A 19,912-nucleotide genomic window follows, 5' to 3' on the forward strand; every position below is an offset into this window, starting at 1 on the left:
CCAAAACCATCAGACCCTACTCCATCCTAATCCTCTTTGATTCTGTGGATCACCCCCTTCTCCTGAAAACACTAGCCAACCTTACTTTCACTGTCACCATCCTCTCCTGATTCTCCTCCTATCTCTCTGGCTGCTCATTCTCAGTCTGTTTCGCAGGCTCCTCCTCTGCCTCCCACCCTCTGATAGTAGGGGTCCTTCAAGGCAGTTCTTGGTCCCCTTCTATTCTCCATCTACACCCACTCCCTTGGGGAGCTCATTTAGCTCCCACGGCTTCAACTACCATCTTTTTGAAGATGATTCCTAAATCTAACTCTTCAGTTCTGACCTCTCTCTTTTTCTGTAATTTCACATTGCTTCCTGCCTTCAGGACATCTCTACTTGGATGTCCCATTGAAAACCTCAAACTTCATATGTCCAAAACATAATACCTCATCTTCCCTCCCAAACCCTCTCCCCACCCCACAACCTGATAGACCCATCACTGTTGACAAACCCACTCTCCTCCTCAAGTTACAACCCCATAAAATTGACATTGTCCTTAACTACTCTCTCTTTCAGTCACCAAATACTGTTGGCTCTGTCTTTACACACACACACACACACACACACACACACAAATAAAAACATTGTTTTTTGTATAGCCTTTTTGTTCCCAATGTGCTCTCACATTACTTATCTAATTTTTGCCCTCACAACAACACTGTGAAGTAGTTAGAAAGGCAGGTATTATTAATCCTCATTTTACAGTTGAGGGAAATGAGGTACAGAGAGGTTAAATGCCGTGCCAAAGCTCACATAGCAGGCTGGTGGCAGAGCTTGGACTTGAACCTGGATCCTCTGGCTTTCAGACTGGCACTCTTCCACAACACCAGGCTGCCTCCCAAAACATCTCCAGAATCCTCCCCTTCCTCTCCTTCCAGACTGACACCATGCTGGCCCAGGCACTTGTCATATTTCAACTCGACTACTGCATCTGCTTCCTCCCAGACCTCTCTGCCTCCATTCATGACCTCTCTACCTCAATTCATTCATTCACTCAGTCATATATATTGAGCGCTTTACTGTGTGCCTCCAGGTTCTTTTCTTTCCATTCCACACTTCACTAGCTGCCCAGATCATTTTTCTGAAACCTCATTCTGTGCATGTCTTCCCACTCTTCAATAAACCTCCAACGGTTGCTCATTCCTCACTGCATCAAGCAGAAACTCCTCACCACTGGTTTAGGGCACTCAATCAGCTGTCTCCCCACTACCCTCACTTCTCTCCCATCCCAATACAGCCTCCACTATTACAATCTACTCAATGTGCCTTGCTCAGTCTCTCTCTCCATCCACCTCCTGCTCATTCCCTCCCTCCTTCCTGGAACTCCGTCCCCCTTCGCATCTGACAGTCTACTACTACTCTCCTCGTCCTCAAAACCCTTCTGAAATCCCATCTCCTCCAGGAGACCTTTCCTGACTAATCTCTCATCTCCCCCACCCCATTTCCCTTCCTATTGAGTCATCTATGCACTTGTGTCCTCACCCGCTAAGCACTTAGTTACTTACCCCACCATCTCCTCATCACGGCATTACGTAAATATCTTCATATTTTGTTGCAACCCCCTACCTGTAACTTATTTTAGCATCCATCCTCCCCTCAAGACTGTCAGCTCCTTGTGGGCAGGGATCATATTCATTCATTCATTCAATCGTATTTATTGAGTGCTTACTGTGTGCAGAGCACTGTACTAAGCGCTTGGGAAGTATAAGTTGGCAACATATAGAGACGGTCCCTGCCCAACAACGGGCTCACAGTCTAGAAGCTAATGTTCTCTTCCAAGCACTTAATACACGTCTCAACACAGAGTATGGGCACAGGCCTAGGAGCCAGAGGACCTGGCACCTGAGTTCTAATCCTGGATCCACCACTTGCCTGCTGTGTGACCTTGGGCAAGTCACTTAACTTCTCAGGGTCTCAGCTTCGTCAATACCTGTTGTCCCTCCTAATTAAACTGTGAACCCCAGTGGGAAAGGGACTGTTTCTGAACTGATTAATTTATACCTACCTCAGCGCTTAGAACAGTACTTGACACATAGGAAGAGCTTAACAAGTACCAAAAAACAAAAGAGTAAATACTCCGTAAATACTATGAACTGACCAATTGATATCCATCCTAAACACTTGTTTAACTATGTATATTCAATTGCATAATAATTTATTCTGATTATTTGTAGATATTTTAATGTCTGTCTCCCTTGTTAGAGTGTAATCTCCTTGCAGGCAGAAAAATGTGTCTGGCTTCTGTTGTACTTTCCCAAGCGCTTAGTACAATGTATTACATCCAGTGGGTGTTCAGTAAATACCATTACTACTACTACTGCTACTACTACCACCCCCTATTCCTGCTGCATGCCCATTTATTGTGCTTCTTGAATGTGCAAGTCTTCATATTCTGTGACAGTCTCCTGTTCCTGGTTGCCCCACAACTCCCCTCCAGCAACCCCAACCCCCTGGCCTCTTGTTTCCAAGTATTGAGCTTCCTCCCATCTGTGTCTATCCACTTTGGGAGTGGGAGGGCACATAAGGGTTGAGACAGAGGCTGGAATTCAATCAATCAATGGTATTTATTGAGCACTTACTGCATGCAGAGCACTGTACTTAGCTCTTGGGAGAGTATAATAAAACAGAGTTAGTAGACATGATCCCTGCTCACTCAAGGAGCTTACAATCCAGTTCTACCTTTTCCCACCTGTCCACATCTTTCCTTTCCAGCCTCAGCTCTGTCTGCCTTTCACTGACACAAAAAGCCCACAGAGGACACTGGGGTTTGGCTTCTCAAGCCATGCATCCCCTTTGTCCATCCCCACGAAGAGGAGATGTCTCAACAGGAAGAGGCTTCTTAACTGTCTGCCTCAAGCATGATACCTCAGGCTCGGAAAACACAATTCTACCCTCAGACTCCCTGATCCTTGAGAGATTAGGGAGCTGGGAGGCAGAGAAATGCTGAGCCCTCTGAGTTCACCTCATGGTTTTCCCCTCAGGCCCCCCACCCCAACTCTTCTCCCACTCTCTCTTCACTATCATTCTCCTTTAAGAAATGACAGAGAAAGGCTATCAGCCCTGGGGACAATGGAGTTGGGAGTTAGGGCCTTCTTTCTGCAAGATTTTCATAAGGGAGAACTTCTTGTAGGCAGGGGGAGGGACAGGACAAGCTCTGAAGAACCCTGCTGGTTAGTGGTTATCTAAAGATGCCAGCTACACCCTTGGAGAACCTGGGTCATAGAGATTCAGAGGCTGCAGAATTTGAATTCTCAGAGTCCTCCTTTCCAGGCAGAGGCAGCCTGAGGAAAGAGCAGGAAAACAGGACCTTGATTTTCTCAGATCCTGGGAAAGACTAACCCTAACCCTATTCCTAACCCTAACTTCTCTGATTAAACAAGGTGGGGAGGTGGGGCTAGACATCAAAGTGGGATTATGACATCACCCAGAATTCCCCCTAAAGTACTTATCACCCCCCAACCCCTCCCTCCCACAATTTTTCTGCCACTGATTGCTGTGAAGACAACAGCCCAAAGATCGGCGGTTGGAGGGTTGGGATACCATCATGGAGGACCAATTGAAGGAACTAGGAACATCCAAAAAACATGTAAGGATGAAGGTTAGGACTGTAAGGATAGTGGAAAGGTCTGAGTTTAGCTAGGCCTAACCTGAAACCACCCCGAGAAAACACTGGCCTAAAAGACCTAGTTATGGCAGACCAAGTGTGAATAAATTTATATATAAAGATATTTAGGGGAATGATGAGTGAGAGCATGTACTTAAGTGGGATTCTGTTTGTCCCTGGGCCTCCCTCATGGCTGCCTGACTTGGGCCTCTCAAGCAGGAATACATAATTTTTTCTCATCCCTTCTGAGTTGAGTTTGAAGGTGTGTGTGTGTGTGTGTGTGTGTGTGTGTGTGTGTGTGTGTGTGTGTGTGTGTGTGTGTGTAAAAGTTACTTCCCCTCCCGCTCTGCCTGTCAGCCTCAGTCAGAGGGGAGGGTTGGGGAGGTGCAAAGAACCTTTCGGTTCCCTAAATACCATAATATCATTCAACAGTTGCAGTAGAGTTCCTCAGCACCCCATCCTCCGCAGGGGAAATATGAAGGTGGAAAGGGGATCGGGTCCAACCGAGACTTGGTCGAACCAGTTGTAGTTGAGCTGAGCTCCCCAGAGCCCCAGAGAGTTAGTGGCAGGCCCTTCCCTGGACTCTTTGCAACCCACCCACTCAGCCGGGTGGGGTCAGTGAAGGGAACACCCCTCAGGCCTCTTAACCTCTTGCTTCTCCCTTCTTCCCTCAGCTTGACCTACAACCCCAGGCCAAATTGCTGATGGCTGTGCAGTATTTCTTAGAAGATACAGGTAATGAGAGGAAGGAGACTGAGGGTGCCCTGTACTTGGGGTGGAGAGCTTGGGGGCTGGGGATAGGTTTTATTTTGGAGGAATTGGGGCTCGTCCTCATCCTGGAACTAGTGGACCATGCTGTTCAGAATGAAGAGCTCCAAAAGAGAGTCCCTGGGCCCTGGGGTTAGAGGGCAAGGCTGCCTACTGATGGTGGGCTCTGGGCATGCTCCTATGGTCAGCCCCACTCACACCCCCTGAGCTCAGGGCCTGGTTGGAGGCTGGAGCTTCCTGGACATTTTCCTCAGACAACCTGCCTGATGTATATGCTATCCTAACTCTTGACTGAGATCCCCACATTCCCACCTTTCCCCTGGGAGTCAGGGTCACAGTCCCTCCTCAGGTTTTGGATGCAACAATCCAACTCCACAGTTGCTCCCCAATCCCACTTCAATGACCTGGCATGTACCCCACCTCAATCTCCTTGTACCTCTGGGACAAATGACTGACTACTTCCTTCTTCCCGTATCCTCCCCTTAGACAAGGATGACCCTGATCGCACCATGAACCGCAGAGGGGCTATCAAGCAGGCGAAGATCCGTTACATCAAGAACCATGAATTTATTGCCACCTTCTTTGGACAACCCACATTCTGTTCTGTCTGTAGAGATTTTGTCTGGTGAGGAGAAAGCCAGGGAAGGTCTTGAGGGAGGGTTCTGAAGATTCGGTGGAGGCCCAGGAAGATCAAATAAATTCCATAGAACTCTGAAGTGTCAAAAGCAGCCTTTTCTTTTCTCTATTTCTTTTCTTTTCTTTCTCCCTCTATTTCTCCCTTCTCTCATTACCTCTCCCTTTCCTTTCTTCCCTTTTTCCCTTTCTTTCCCATCTCCTTATTTCCCTCATTTCCCTTTTCTTTTCCTTTTTCTTCCCTTCTCTTTTTCCTCTATCTCTCTCCTTTCCTCTTTCCCTTTCCTTTCTTTCTCTTTCCCTGTCTCTTTTTATCCTTCTCGTTTTTTTCTCTTTAATTCCTTCATTCCTCCTCTTTTCATTACTTTCCCTTTCCCTCCCTCTTTCCCCCTTTCTTTTACTATTCTTCTTTCTCTTTCCTCTACTCTTCCCCCTTTATTTTCTTTCTCTTCCTCTTTCTTAGCTTCTCTTTAGATTCTTTTCCTTTCTCTTTCCCCCTTTCCCTTTCCTTCTTTCTCTCTCTACACCTTTCCTTCTTATTTCCCTCTTTTCTCCTTTCCACCTCTTTTTTTATTCTTCCTCCTTTCTTTCCTTCTTCCTGCCTCTCACTGTATGTCTCTTTCTCTGTCTTAACCTCTTTCTCTCTCTCCTCTCTCCCCCCATTTCTTTTTCACCTCATTTTCTCTTTCTTCCTTTTTTCTCCTTCCCCTCTATCTTTTCCCCATCCTTCCTTCCAATTTATTTCTTTCTCTTTCTCCCTCTCATTCCCTTTCTTTCTCTATGCCTCTCATTCTCTTTCTTTTCCCTTCCTTTCGTTCTCTCTCTTTACCTTTCTTCCCTTCCCCCATTCTTTTACCATTTCTCTTGTACATTCTTTCCCTCTGTCTTCCTTTATTTCTCTCCTTTTTCTTTTAATATCAGGGTCCAAACTGATTAACCTGTATCTACTCCAGTACTTAGAACAGTGCTTGGCACATAGTAAGCACTTAACAAGTACCGTAATTAGTTTTCCTTCATCCATCCTTTTTCTCTTTCCCTTTTTTCTCTTTCACTTTGCCGCTTTCTTACCCTTTCTCTTTCTTTCCCTCTTTTTATCTTTTGTACTTTCCCTTCTCTTCTGACACTTTTTCTTTCCCCTCTTCTCTACCTTTGTTTCCCTTTCTTTCCATCTTTTTCTCTTTTCCCTTCTCTCCTTCCCTTTCTTTTCTCTCTACTTTTCTCAATCTTTCTCTGTTTTTCCCTCTCTGTCTTCTTACTTTTTTCTTTCCCCTTCACCTTCTCTTTTTCTCCTCCCTTTCTTCCTCCTTCTCCTTTCCATCTTTCTCTGATGTCATCTCTTTTTCTCCATGAGCTTGAGAGCCCAGGCTATGGGATAGGTCTAGTTTGGTGTTTGGACAGTAGGGTGGCCTCCCAGTCTGACAGGACTGGCAGCTATTCCATAGCCTCTTTGCTGGGGTGTTGGAGGAGATTCATCCTGCCAAAATTCCAGGGAAGGGAGGACAGATCTGATTCCAGGACTTGGAATTTGCCAGAACTGGCTCCTCGGATGTCTTGGGTGGGTGGTAGTTAAACCTGGTAGTATTAGGGGTTGGGGGCGGGGTGGACCTATGGAGCAGTCTTTCACAGTGAAGTCCTGATCTCCTTGGGACAGAGTTCCTGGTCACCCCACCTAGACATCTTCCCCTGGATATGTGAGATCATTTCCCACTAAGTGCATTGCTTCTATCTGCTTTGCTTTCTAGGGGTCTTAACAAGCAAGGATACAAGTGCAGAGGTAAGTGTATCCAACTTAATTAACTCGTGTAGAGAAGCAGCATGGCTTAGTGGAAAGAGCATAGGCTCAGAGGCCATGGGTTCTAATCCTGGCTCCGCCACTCATCAGCTGTGTGACTTTGGGCAACACACTTAACTTCTCTGTGCCTCAGTTACCTCATATGTAAAATGGGGATTAAGACTGTGAGCCCCACGTGGGACAACCTGATTACCTTGTATCTACCCCATCGCTTAGATCAGTGCTTGGCACATAGTAAGCGCTTAACAAATATAATCATTATTGTCTACATTGGTGCTTAGAACAGTGTTTGACACATGATAGAGCACTTAACAAACACCATAAAAAAATGGTGGGTAGGGGCAAGGACACCTGTGCCTTCCCCTGAGGAGTCACAGAATTGGTAGGGAGATTGGGATTGGAATGAGGAGGAAGGGTCCATGGAAGCCCTCTACCAGCAGATGATGGCTTCAGTGCCCCTAGCTGGGGCCTTCTGACCTCACCTGAAAAGCAGAAGGTAGCTATTGCTGTCTTAAGATAGGGTGCAGGGTGGTGAGTGGGGGCGGTGGTGGGGGAGGAGGGGAAGGCTATGGCTTTGGATCTGGTGTCATTCTAGCCCACCATCCTCTAGCCCTAACGTCGGGTCCCCCTTCGGTGCCCTCCCTGGACTGGGGGCAAGCACGCAATGGGGGAGGAGAGAAGAACTGGCCCTTTGCCAATAGTGTGTGGGGAGCAGATGCCTCCAGGGGCTGTGGGAGGGAAGCAGCCTGGCCAGCGGGCAGGCTAACAACCGAGGAGAACAGGCGGCTTTGTGCCCCAAGGCCGGGTGGACGCCACTCATGGCCTCTGTTCCTGCCTGACTCCCTTTCTCCCTCCCTCCAGAGTGCAACGCTGCAATCCATAAGAAATGCATCGACAAGATCATCGGGAGATGCACGGGGACAGCGGCCAACAGCAGGGACACTAAGGTGAGCCTGGACGGGTACCCTGCGGGGAGAGGTTTGAGAAGGCAAGAGGTCACTAGGAGGGAGCAGAGAGGATCTCTAGTTTTAGTGTGAGGAAGGGGTTTGGACTTAATATTCAGGTCGGAGGGAAAGGCCCTGATCTGAGACATTGGCTTAACATTGTCCTGGTGAGTGGGACCAGGGCAGGTTCTCTTCTTTGAAGATGGGGCTCTGGCACCCCTAGCATGTAAGCCAGAGTGACAGTCAGCTCCTGGAGCTGTTCTAGTCAGAATATGATCTTCCTCCTGGATGATTATTAATAATAATAATTATTATGGTATTTGTTAAGCATTTACTATGTGCCAAGCACTGTTCTAAGTGCCGGGGTAGTTACAAGGTCATCAGATTGTCCCGTGTGGGGCTCTTAGTCTTAATCCCCATTTTACAGATGAGGTAACTGAGGCACAGAGAAGTTAAGTGGCTTGCCCAAGGTCACACAGCAGACAAGAGCCAGTATTAGAACCCAAGTCCACTGACTCCCAAGCCCGTGCTGTTTACACTAAGCCACGCTACTTCTCTAACCCTATGGATGTTGGGGACCAAATCAGCCTTGGTTATGCCCCTCCCCAACCCCCCATTTGGGCCAGGAAATGGGGTCATCTGAAGTGGGCACCGGAGTCTACTCCCTCCTATGACCTATGGTGGGGTGACTTAAATTGGACACTGAGGAGGTTTCAACCGGGACCCCTCTTGTGGGAGTGCCTGTGGAGGGTTCCACTGCCTGCCTTGTGGGCAGGGATCATGTCAACAACATCTGTGTTGTACCCTCCCAAGCTTAGTACAGTGCTCTGCACATGGTAAGCACTCGATGAATGCCAACTGTTGATTGATTGCTCCAAGCTCAGCTGGGCTTTTACAACCTCTGTTCCCAACTGTTGGGGGCTGCGAGACCCCACCTCTGTACTAACAAGGTCTTTGCTTCTTCTGCCTTTCTCCCCTCTGCCTCTTCCCCATCCAACTGCCCGGATGTAGTTCCAGAAGGAACGTTTCAAAATCGACATGCCTCACCGCTTCAAGATGAACAATTACATGAGCCCAACTTTCTGCGACCACTGTGGCAGCCTGCTCTGGGGGCTGGTAAAGCAAGGGTTAAAGTGTGAAGGTGCGTGGCCTGAGGGGGCACAAGGGGAAGAGACCAAGTGGCACCAAGTCAGAGGTCCAGGTTCTCCTTCCCTTGCCCTTTGTGCTCAGTCTTCAAAGATCTTAAGGTCCCAGTTCCTGGGCCCCTGAGAGGTGGGCAGCCTGACTTCTGGGTCAGGCCCTGCTCCTTTGGATCCATTGAGGGAAGAGCCAGTCCAGCTCAGGGCAGTCGGGTTCGGTCTCTGGAGTGTGTAGGCCAGGAGCATTGTGGGGTGGCCTTGGCCCCAAGAAGGTGAGTGAGAAGGGAAGGGTTGAGGGAGCCAGGGGCTCCCGGCTCACCACCTGAGCCAAAGCGCTGGGGTCCCATTGGGCCCAGAGGAAGATCTGCACTGACCTTTGACCCTATTCACTCAATCGGGTTCAAAGTGCTCCTTCCCCCATGCTGTGGAGAGGGCAGGTTTGACTGTGCCTCCTCTGCCTCTCAGAATGCGGGATGAATGTTCATCACAAGTGTCAGAAGAAAGTGGCGAATCTATGCGGCATCAACCAGAAGCTTTTAGCTGAAGCTTTAAATCAAGTTAGCCAGGTTCTCAGGCCCCCGGAGATGAAGGTAGGGGGATGGTAGGGGAGGGGGGGATGGTACGCTGACCCCAGCCAATTGCTGGGCTGACTGCGAGGAGGGTGACGAACAGGAGCCTCACCGGCCTCTCCTCCTTTTGCAGAAAGCCGGCCGTAAAGCCGATGCAGATGCGGAATGTATTGGCATCTACCAGACGGTTGAGAAGAAGGTGGAGACCATGGGAGACCGCAGTGCCGGTGAGAGAGCCGAGGGCGCCAGGCCAAAGTGACGCCTGAGACCACCCAAGATGTCTGTGCTTCAGTGTCCTCACCCACACCTTCCCTGGCGGTGACGGGGAGGGCCGGAAGGGCTTTGGAGTTGGCTCTCAGAGCGGCCCTGGCAGGGTCTCGCTCGTATTGGCGGAAGCTGGTGGCAGTAGGTTCCCCTTTTTTTCTCAGCTACCTGACCCCTGATGCAGGGGGAAAAGGAAAGTCAACCCTGAACCAGGGAATAAGCCGGAACAGCCTTGCCTTGGAATTTCTGCCCTTGGCGGGAATCCAGAGAGGAGACAGGAGAGGTCCTGCCATCCAGATGATCAGCCCGACCCAGTTAATCAGGACAGTTTCAGTCCTCACCCAAAATCCCATTTCCTGAATCCTTCCTGGCCACTCTCCGAACTCTGGTCAGGGACCCAGAACCCGAAGAGCCCGCCGTGGGTTACTGTGGGTGTGGCTGCAGCTCTGCTTTCTCTGGCTCTGCCCCAACCCAGGCTGGGTGACTGGAAGAACGCTGTTGGGGGGCGCGGAGGAGGGGGGATGCTCACCCACAGGACCTGGACTGGGGACCCTCTCAGTTCTAAGGGGACACTGCAGAGCCCCGGGGGGTGTGGCCAGATCCCGGAATTCTCCTAATCACTCCCAGGGAAGCTGGAGGAGAGGGAGGAATCTGACACACCACTTCTTTCCATAGAACCATCAACCTCTAAAACATCTAAAGAAATCCTAGAGGACAGGCATAATCTGAACATCGAGAACTTTACCTTCCACAAAGTCTTGGGCAAGGGAAGCTTTGGAAAGGTGAGGAGCTGAAAGGCCTGGGAGGAGTGGGGTGGGAGCAAAAAAGGACAGGGAAGATGCACTCCACAATACCGTAGGGATACCCATTCTTGCTCGCTGACTCTCCAGAGGAAATACTTTTTTACCCAGCAGCTGATTGACGTGTGGAATTCATTCCTCCAGAAAGGAGGCTGAAAGTACCATGTTCCAAAGAGGGGCATAGATAAATTCCTGGACAAGCAACCCATAATGGCTGCCATAATGGGCTGCTAGGGGGAACACTGGGGCTGCTTGCTGGTCTGTTTCTAAACATTAGATTTGGTGGCAAGGAGGGCGGTTCCTCCATGTATCCTGCACCACCGTCAGAGACAGAATCCTGGGCCCTGCACACACTCACCTCCCTCTCATCTCCTTTCCCGCCTTTCTCTCCCCAACTTTCTCCTGACTCGGTTCGCAATCAAGAATAATAATAAAGACGGTATTTGCATTTGATAAGTGCTTACTATGTGCCAAGCACTGTTCTAAGCACTGGGGTAGATACAAGAGGGGTGGTGGTGACAGAGAGGTGAGCACTACTAATAATGATAGTATTTGTTAAGTACTTACTATGTGTCAGGCACTGTTCTAAGCGCTGGGGGAGATACAGGCTAATCCGTTTGGACACAGTCCCTGTGCCACAGGGGGCTCACAGCATTAATTCCCATTTTACAGATGAGGTAACTGAGGCACAGAAAATGATAACAATAATAATAATAATGGCATTTGTTAAGCGCTTACTATGTGACAAGCACTGTTCTAAGCACTGGGGTAGATACAAGGTAATAAGATTGTCCCATGTGGGTCTCACAGTCTTCATCCCCATTTTATAGATGAGGTAACTGAGGCACAGAGAAGTGGAGTGACTTGCCCAAGGTCACACAACCGACAAGTGGTGGAGCTGAGATTAGAACCCAGGTCCTTCTGACTCCCAGGCCTGTGCCCTGGGCTCATTTAAATGGCTGCGATAATGTGATTCCTGTGGGCTCGGTCCATGTCGCTGTTCCCTCTGTCACTGACTTAACATCTCTCCTGCCCCTCAGGTGCTTCTGGCAGAACTGAAGGGAAAGGGGGAGTTCTTCGCCATCAAGGCACTCAAGAAGGATGTTGTTCTGATAGATGATGATGTCGAGTGCACTATGGTAGAAAAGCGGGTGCTAGCCCTAGCTTGGGAGAATCCATTTCTCACCCACCTGTTCTGCACCTTCCAAACCAAGGTACCTTCTCTTCCTTCCCTGCTCTAGCCAGCAGTCCCCAAAAGTTTTGTCTTCCAACCCTGCCCCCCTGCAACCTCCACTTAGGGGCTCAGACCCCTGGAAAGCACCACCTCAAGGCCCCCAGCCCCTACCACCTCTGTTTGATTCATGTTTTCTTCTCCCCACTTGTCTTCTGCACCAGGACCACCTATTCTTTGTCATGGAATTCCTGAATGGGGGAGACCTGATGTTCCACATCCAGGACAAGGGCCGATTCGACCTCTACAGAGCCACGTAGGAAGGGCTGGGGCGGGGGGGGGGCCTGTGCTGAGAAGGCATGGGGGAGGGCACAACTGGAGAAGACAGAGCAGAGCCCCATCCTTCCTTCCAACCAGCCACTGGGGGAGAACCTGGGAGGGAGTTCTAGGGAAGAGGGGGAGAGGAAAGATCTATTCTGAGTCAAGGAGTAGTGTCCAGGGCAGGGAGAAGGTTGGGGGGGGGGGGGGGGGAGAAGCTAGGGAATCCCTGGACATTGGGAACATGTCAGTGATGTTTTGAGTCAGTCAGCCGATTGTATTTATTGAGTGCTTTCTGTGGGCAAAAGTACAATATAACAATAAACAGATACATTCCCTGCACAGAACAAGCTTACAGTCTAGAGGGGAGATGGGAGCCCCAAGTCCCTGGCTAGTCCCCAGAGTGACTCTGATCTGAGCTCTGGCCAGACTTAGGGGGTCTCAAAGATAAAAAGACAGATGGGACTTCATCCCCCAGTACAGCAGGCTCCCTGTCTGCAGCCCTCCCCCTGATCCCTAGAAGAGTCACCTTTGAAGTTGGATTCTGGGGTCCAGGGTCCCTTTACCCTCTTTGCATTGAGCCTCCCATGACCTCTCATAATAATAATAATAATAATGATGGCATTTGTTAAGCGCTTACTATGTGCAAAGCACTGTTCTAAGCGCTGGGGAGGGTACAAGGTGATTAAGTTGTCCCACGTGGGGCTCACAGTCAATCCCCTCATCAACCCTGACCTGATGACAGGAGCTGGGAACATGGGGCAGGGTAAGGGGAGGCCACTCAATCCCTTCCCCTCACCTGTACCCTCAAGCAGCCCTGTTGTTTCCCCAAGTGCCCCCGATGATACGTCTGCCTTCTCACCCTCAGGTTTTATGGAGCAGAGATCCTGTGTGGTTTGCAGTTTCTGCACAGTAAAGGCATAATTTACAGGTTTGGGATGTCATTTTCAGTCTTTCGTCTCGGGAAGTTGGGCCCTTGGGTAAAGCCTTTCTCCGTGAGCCCGAATATGGCCAGGGAGCTGGAACCATAGTGCCAGTGAGGGTTGAGGGCCAGCTGTGTAGGGGCTAGGAGCCAGGGGATGGCAGCTGGCTTGCCTGGGCACATCTGACACCCAGGTGGGGACTGAGATGGGGAAAAGCTTCAGATTCCAGCCCAGATCTTGAGCTTCCCCAAAAGGGCTTCTGGGGAAAAGATACGTGTTGCCAACTTGGACTTCCCAAGCGCTTAGTACAGTGCTCTACACACAGTAAGTGCTCAATAAGTGTGATTGAATGAATGAACGAATGAATTTAGCTTTAATTCTGTCTGTTCTGATGACTTGACACCCGTCCACGTGTTTTGTTGTCTGTCTCCCCCTTCTAGACTGTGAGCCCGTTGTTGGGTAGGGACCATCTTTACATGTTGCCAACTTGTACTTCCCAAGCGCTTAGTACAATGGTGGAGTAAGTGCTCAACAAATACGAATGAATGAATGAATGAATCCTGATCCCTGGCAAGCGAAGAAAAGAAGGAGAGTTCTGATGGAAAAGCAGGTCCCTGTCCTTGCAGGCTATTACTATTATTAATAATAATATATGTTAAACTCTTACACTGTGTCAAACACTGTTCTAAGTGCTGGGGTAGATACAAGTTAATCTAGACAGACACAGTCCTTACCCAACTTGGGGCTCTCAGTCCCTGACAGTCCTCTCCTTTCTGCTGCCCACAGGGACCTCAAACTGGATAATGTGATGCTGGATAAAGATGGGCACATCAAGATTGCTGACTTTGGGATGTGCAAGGAGAACGTGGTGGGAGAGAACCGGGCAAGCACCTTTTGTGGCACTCCAGACTACATAGCCCCAGAGGTGAGGGCAGCAGACCAGCAGGGCCTAGGCTCAGGGGGAGTGAAGATTAGGGCGGAAAGGGGTAAAGAGCTCATTCCAGATGTCCAATGAAGCCTACCAGATCAGGGAGGTGGATTGGGGTGGGGGGGCCAGCTCTTGACCAACTCCTACATCCCAGAGGAGCAGTCAAGTGGTCACTTCTGGGCACTGGGAGATGGAGATTTGGTTTCTGGTTTCATGGAATCCCAGAACTGCCAGGGTTCTCAGGGGTTCCGGGTGGCCCAGCTGTGTGCCTCCAGGTGGGTGAACATCTAAACCAGCCAGCACCAATGGGGTGGCGATCCTTTTCTCGAAGACTTCCAAGGTTGGAGATTCTCTGATTCAGCAGCCCCATTCCAGTGCTTCATCACACTCATAGTCAAGAAGTTCTTCCTTCTGCTCAACCCAAACCATTCCTGTTGTAGTTTAAGCCCCTTCCCCCTTGGTCTCCATTCTCCAGTGGTTTTAGAGAACATCCTCACCCTGAAAGCCCTTTGTAGGCTTGAAGGCAATCATCAAGTTTCCCCTCAGCTTTCCCTAGGCTGAGACCCCCCCGCTTCCCAACTGCTGCCCCTATCAACTCCACAACCTTTCCTCCTAGGACCTATTTTCCATCCCTTTCATGATTTCTGTTACAGGTCTGAGGAAACAGCCTGGAGAGCTCTCTTTTGGCCCTCAGATGGGGGTGGCTAAGCTTTCACCTCTGCCTGCGTACCTCCAAAGAGCTACTCCATAATCTCGGAGGAAATTTGGCCTCAGGGCTAGCATGGTCATTTGAGAAAAATAATCAAGATATGTGTTTTTGACATTGTAGCATAGCTGCCCACTCCATGGGGGCCACAACCCCTACCATTTTCCAAGCTGGACTCCCAACATCACTCTCTCCAGCTCTCTGACAAGACCTGAGAGTTGCCCATCAGGTAGGGCTGAAAAGGCTCCCAAATGGTGGCTTTTCCACCTATAAACTCTTGGAAGCCTATTTCCCTCCCAGTCATCTCCCCTAAAATTCCCCCCCTTTCCACTCACCCTCCCCGCCCACCCCTCCAACAAAACTCTACTCTTTAGGCATAATTACTACCCAGTACAAGTCCTCAGCCTTTAACGCCAGGATTAAGCAGTAACTAGGCTGACAAACAGGGACTCTATCGAGGTGGGGGCTCAGCAGTCACCGGAGCAGGTAGTGGGGCTTGCCACTTGACCCATCTACCCAGTGGTTCAGCTTAGCCTTATAGTAGGGGTAGGAGGAAATTGCTCCTTGAGCTCTCCCTGTCTGACCCAACTGACTGTGCCAGTTCTAGCATGCGTCCCAGAGGGATGGGGGTGCAGGGAAGAGGGCAGTCTCTTGCTCATAGCCGCCCCCACTTCAGGACTTGCCAGATCTGACTTATCCTTGCACACCTCAGCATTTTCTTCAGGTGAAGCACAAAGGTTTTTGTAGAGCAGGGTCCCTAGTCTTCCATTCATCATGGCAGAATGTTCCCCAGCTAGAACACCCTCATTTTACATGGTCTTACTAAGCAGCTGCCACCATACAATGGCTTGGAAAGATACCCCCTGCAAAGTGACCCTGGAAACAGTTGGGGGTTCTGTTTTTGTAGTCCTGCACTGTCTTCCCTATTTAAGACCTTTCTATCCCTTTTCTCAAGTGTATTAATATAAACAGGGGCATAGATACCAGTCACAGTTCACAACGGTGAGGTTGCGGGTGGTGGGGCGGTGGGGGGGGGGGGCGTTATTTTAGTTGTAAACTAAAACTAAAGGTAAATGAAGGGGATGAAGAAACCACCTTTAAAGACTGGAGCAATGAACAGATGTCACATTCCAGAAGTCCCGCTAATCACCAGGTCATGGACCAGAAGAGCAGAAAATAAAGTCTTAGTTCAAAATACAATCTTTCCTTTCTGCAAGGTGAATCCTAAACGAGAGCTTAAACATCTTCAAATTCCCAAAATGCTACTTTACCATTTGCAGAGTCTCTGTAAATGTTCCTTTGAGCCACGGGGCTGCAGCCTCAGTGAGCAATGTCCAACCAGAGACTAGGTCAGCCTGTCTGCCTCCCATTTAACCCTTTCTCTGATCCCGGCCCTGACAATTAATGGTTCAGTCTCTTGTGACATCATCCAGGTGAAAAAGCTCCCTGCAAGAGTTTGTCTCTTCTTGCTCACTCATCATTCTGTCCCAGAGCCCACTCATAGATCATTTGAGGAAGAAAAAAAACAAAACTCAAAACTTTATATTTGAGCAAAACATAACTCATAGCAAAACTACTGCTAGCTCTGACCGTTTTTAAAGAGGAGGCTTGGCCTGTCCCTCTCGTAACCCTACATCAAGATGCCTGGGCTGTAGAGCCAGTTCTGGCCCGACCTACTGTGTGTGACCATAGGCAATTCACTTAACTTTTCCTGGGCTTGTCTGTCCCTCCTTTGCTCTCCTTTCCTTCCACCCTCTTCCCTTTCAGGGACCTCTGGAGAGAAATGAGAGCACAAGAGCCTCTCTGAACCGTAAGGGGGGGGGGGGGGGGGCGGTTGGAGAGAGAAGATGCCAAAGTCCAGATGGAAGGGTGGGTATGGTTGCAAATAGTAGCAAGCCCCACTGGGTGCTCCCCAGACAGAGTGGTGATGTCAGGTGGTTGTGGCCCTGATTTCCATTCTTCCCTCGGGCAGATTCTGCAAGGCCATAAGTACACATTCTCTGTGGACTGGTGGTCATATGGCGTTCTACTCTATGAGATGCTCATCGGGCAGTCTCCCTTCCATGGGGATGATGAGGATGAACTGTTTGAATCCATCCGGCTGGACAACCCCTACTTCCCCCGTTGGATCACCAAAGATTCGAAGGACATCCTAGAGAAAGTAAGATCACTGGAACTCCAGCTGAAGTGGGACTCTCCAAGCTGGGTTCCTTAGCCCCCATCTCATCTACTTCCTCCCCACCCCATGCTCACATATCCCACTCCTTTTATTTGCATATCCCCTACTTTTGACATACACAGCATACAGGGAACCTCACTAACCCTAAAATGGTTATTGCACCCCCCCCCCCACTATCCCATGATGCTCAGCACACTACCCCTAATGTACTTTGGGGCCAGGCCTACTGACATCCCCACTTCATACTCTCCTGTTTGTTGTAGTTATTTGACAGAGATCCAACCAAAAGGCTAGGGGTGACTGGAAACATCAGGGTGCACCCCTTCTTCAAATCCATCAACTGGATGCTGTTAGAGAAGCGGCAAGTGGTTCCGCCTTTCAAGCCCAAAGTGGTAGGTGACTTGGTTCTGAGCTGGGACTGCAGGGGCTCGTGCCCTGCCTCTCACCTTCACCCCCTTCTTACCCTGAGCCCCTTTCCGGTGTTCCATCCTTCCTCTTATCAACCGTCCTGGTTTCTTTCCAGGTTTCTCCTCACCTCCGTACTTTAGAGAAAATGTCAAAGTGTGGGCTAGGCCAGGCTACTTTTTCATTTTCTCTCCCTCTTCCCTTACTGTGCAACTCCCTGCCCTGATTTCTTCTTTTTCACCTCAGTTTTGCTACTTCCCCCCCTCCATCCACCCCCGTATCTGCCTCTCAAAGAAGCCAAAGGGAAAGTGTTTAGAACGAGATGGAAAAACACTCAACCCTAACAACACAATTTTATTGAATCAAAATGTACACACCCTGGGTAGTGGCCTGCATCATGTCTTCTCTCCTATAAGGACCTTGTGGGCAGGGAACATGTCTGTCAACTCTGTTGTACTGTACTCTTCCAAGCACCTAGTACAGTGCTCTGCACCCAATAAGCGCTTAATGCCATTGATTGATGGCTATAGGTGGCATTGGCCCTTGGGCTTGTGACTGAAATCTCTCCTCAGGCTGAAGCCAGAGTGATCTGGAGTGAGGGGGCAGGACTTGCACTCCAGAGACCATCACAGTAATAATAATAATAATGATGGCATTTGTTAAACGCTTACTATGTGCAGAGCACTGTTCTAAGCGCTGGGGGGGATACAAGGTGATCAGGTTGTCTCATAGGGGGCTCAGAGTTTTTTAATCCCCATTTTACAGATGAGGTAATTGAGGCTCAAACAAGTTAAGTGACTTGCCCAAGGTCACACAGCAGACATGTGGTGGAGTCGGGATTTAAACCCATGACTGACTCCAAAGCCTGTGCTCTTTCCACTGAGCCATGCTGCTTCTCAAGTCTTCTGTGCAAGAGACCTACCTACCTATGGAGCTGCACATCCCCCTGGTCCCCAAACCCTTCATTAGAGAACCTGGCCAGCCAGAGGTGACTAAGCTGAGTCAAGTGGGGCCCTGCCCCAATGCTAAACCAGGCCGGGGGACAAGGGAGGATGTTTGGGAAGAAATAGGCGTCAACCGGGGTCCCCGATGAATATCCCTTCAGAGCAGAGGGCTCCCTCTGCCCACAGCAATGAGGGAAAGCAGGCTCCATTAGGCTCAGCTGGGGTAGGTGAATGGGGTCAGATCTCTCCAGTCTACTCACCCCAGCCCTGTCTGTTTGGCTCCTCCAGAAATCACCTAGTGACTACACCAATTTTGACCGAGAATTCCTGAGCGAGAAGCCACTTTTATCCTACAGCGACAAGAACCTCATTGAATCCATGGACCAGGCTGCCTTTCATGGTTTCACCTTTATCAATCCCATTTTTGTTGGGCTCTTGCAATAGAAAAGCTCCCCCAACTAAAGAAGCCTTGCCATTCCCCCAGTCCAGGGGTTTAGCCACACAAGCTCACTCCAGCAAGTGTAAGCAGGCCACTCCATTTCCTTCCTCCTTGTCTTCTCTAATAACAAGCATCAGTGTCACTGAAATGTTTTTTTCTCGCCTCCTCAAATGAAGAAGTTACTTTTGCATGGTTGAATTTTAAGGTACCTTACTCTGTGAATTGTTTGTGAATTCTCTTCGCCTCCTCTGGTGGGGTGTGTGTGTGTGTGTGTGTGTGTGTGTGTGTTTGTGTGTGTGCGCACGCACATGTAAGTGTGTGGGGGGTGTAAATCCTATGTCTGTTAAAAATGTGATTATATAGTATATAGATTAGATATATCTATATATGTGTGTGCATGTATATGTATATATACGTGTATATATATATATATACACATACACACATATATAGATATATACATATATATAGTAAGCTGTATATCTTGCTCCAAGAGAGTCGGGTGGGGGGTGGAGGGGAGGCGATTGAAGGGAGGTTGATTTTTTTTTTTTGGTGTTTTCAATAAAGTTACCTCCATGATCCTTAAACAGAGCAACCTACTCTTTACTTGCCCCTTCCCTGGGGTGTTGCTGACCCCTGCAGAAGAAGAATGCTGAAGAAAATATTGAAAATAGAGGCAGAGAAGTTCAATCTAAAAGAAACTTCTCTTCTTGATGCAGCTTTCCCATGTTTACCTCAAAACGCAACTGCTGTTAGCAACACGAACACTATATATATATATTTATGCAAATATGGTTCTGTATATGCATGGGGGGGGGGGGGGCGGGAGGGTCTAGGTACTAAGAGGGCCTGCACCAAGACTGCTGGAAGGGAAGGGAAGGGAAGGTCTGATTTGCCTGCAAGCGGTCTGCCCCCACATACCCATTTCCTGAGAAGCTAAGCCCCAACCTGATGCTACTTCCCTCCTTTCTGAAGTAGACAGACAAGTCCCAGGGGTGGGAAGCACCAGGGCTCATCTCTACCTCTCCCTTCCTCATCTCCCTGCTCGCCCCCATCTGAATCTGTACCTCAAAGGAAATGGGAGGTGACGGGGTACAAACCAAGGCCTAATTCACCGTGCAGAAATCATTTCTCCCTCGACTGTGTGCAGCTAGCTAGACGGCTTATTTATCCTAGTGAGGCACAAGCGTTGAACTTCTGGCAGCTGCAGCTGGCAGCAACTCACTTCCTGGGAATACATTTTTATGGGCTGAAGTACAAGTTTCCATGGCTGGAAACCGGGCTGGAGACTGAAGTGTGTTCAGCAATAGGCCGGTTCCCCGCCCCAGTAGCGGCCGCCTGAGC

General features: G+C 49.4%; 2 protein-coding genes across 6 annotated transcripts in view; one reads left to right on the top strand and one right to left on the bottom strand.

Annotated features, from left to right (window-relative positions):
- Nucleotides 1-19,155, top strand: part of PRKCD (protein kinase C delta) — a 65,896-nt gene extending 46,741 nt beyond the window's left edge. For 3 of the 4 annotated variants that reach the window (XM_038740804.1, XM_038740802.1, XM_038740803.1), the window contains exons 5-19: nucleotides 4,321-4,381; nucleotides 4,901-5,039; nucleotides 6,790-6,821; nucleotides 7,701-7,786; nucleotides 8,795-8,924; nucleotides 9,388-9,512; nucleotides 9,625-9,718; nucleotides 10,431-10,537; nucleotides 11,596-11,769; nucleotides 11,951-12,042; nucleotides 12,913-12,975; nucleotides 13,754-13,892; nucleotides 16,574-16,762; nucleotides 17,044-17,172; nucleotides 18,418-19,155. In XM_038740804.1, coding sequence (XP_038596732.1) covers nucleotides 4,321-4,381; nucleotides 4,901-5,039; nucleotides 6,790-6,821; nucleotides 7,701-7,786; nucleotides 8,795-8,924; nucleotides 9,388-9,512; nucleotides 9,625-9,718; nucleotides 10,431-10,537; nucleotides 11,596-11,769; nucleotides 11,951-12,042; nucleotides 12,913-12,975; nucleotides 13,754-13,892; nucleotides 16,574-16,762; nucleotides 17,044-17,172; nucleotides 18,418-18,573 — 1,716 coding nt within the window. In that variant the 3' untranslated portion in view covers nucleotides 18,574-19,155. Of the gene's footprint in view, nucleotides 1-3,540; nucleotides 3,629-4,320; nucleotides 4,382-4,900; nucleotides 5,040-6,789; nucleotides 6,822-7,700; nucleotides 7,787-8,794; nucleotides 8,925-9,387; nucleotides 9,513-9,624; nucleotides 9,719-10,430; nucleotides 10,538-11,595; nucleotides 11,770-11,950; nucleotides 12,043-12,912; nucleotides 12,976-13,753; nucleotides 13,893-16,573; nucleotides 16,763-17,043; nucleotides 17,173-18,417 lie in introns of those variants that run through there. The other variant, XM_038740805.1, reaches the window with a different exon arrangement.
- PFKFB4 (6-phosphofructo-2-kinase/fructose-2,6-biphosphatase 4) overlaps nucleotides 1-19,912 on the bottom strand; it is a 142,461-nt gene that overhangs the window by 312 nt on the left and 122,237 nt on the right. The window lies entirely within an intron of this gene.

Source organism: Tachyglossus aculeatus, chromosome X1 (assembly GCF_015852505.1).
Source record: "Tachyglossus aculeatus isolate mTacAcu1 chromosome X1, mTacAcu1.pri, whole genome shotgun sequence".
Classification (NCBI taxonomy): domain Eukaryota; kingdom Metazoa; phylum Chordata; class Mammalia; order Monotremata; family Tachyglossidae; genus Tachyglossus; species Tachyglossus aculeatus.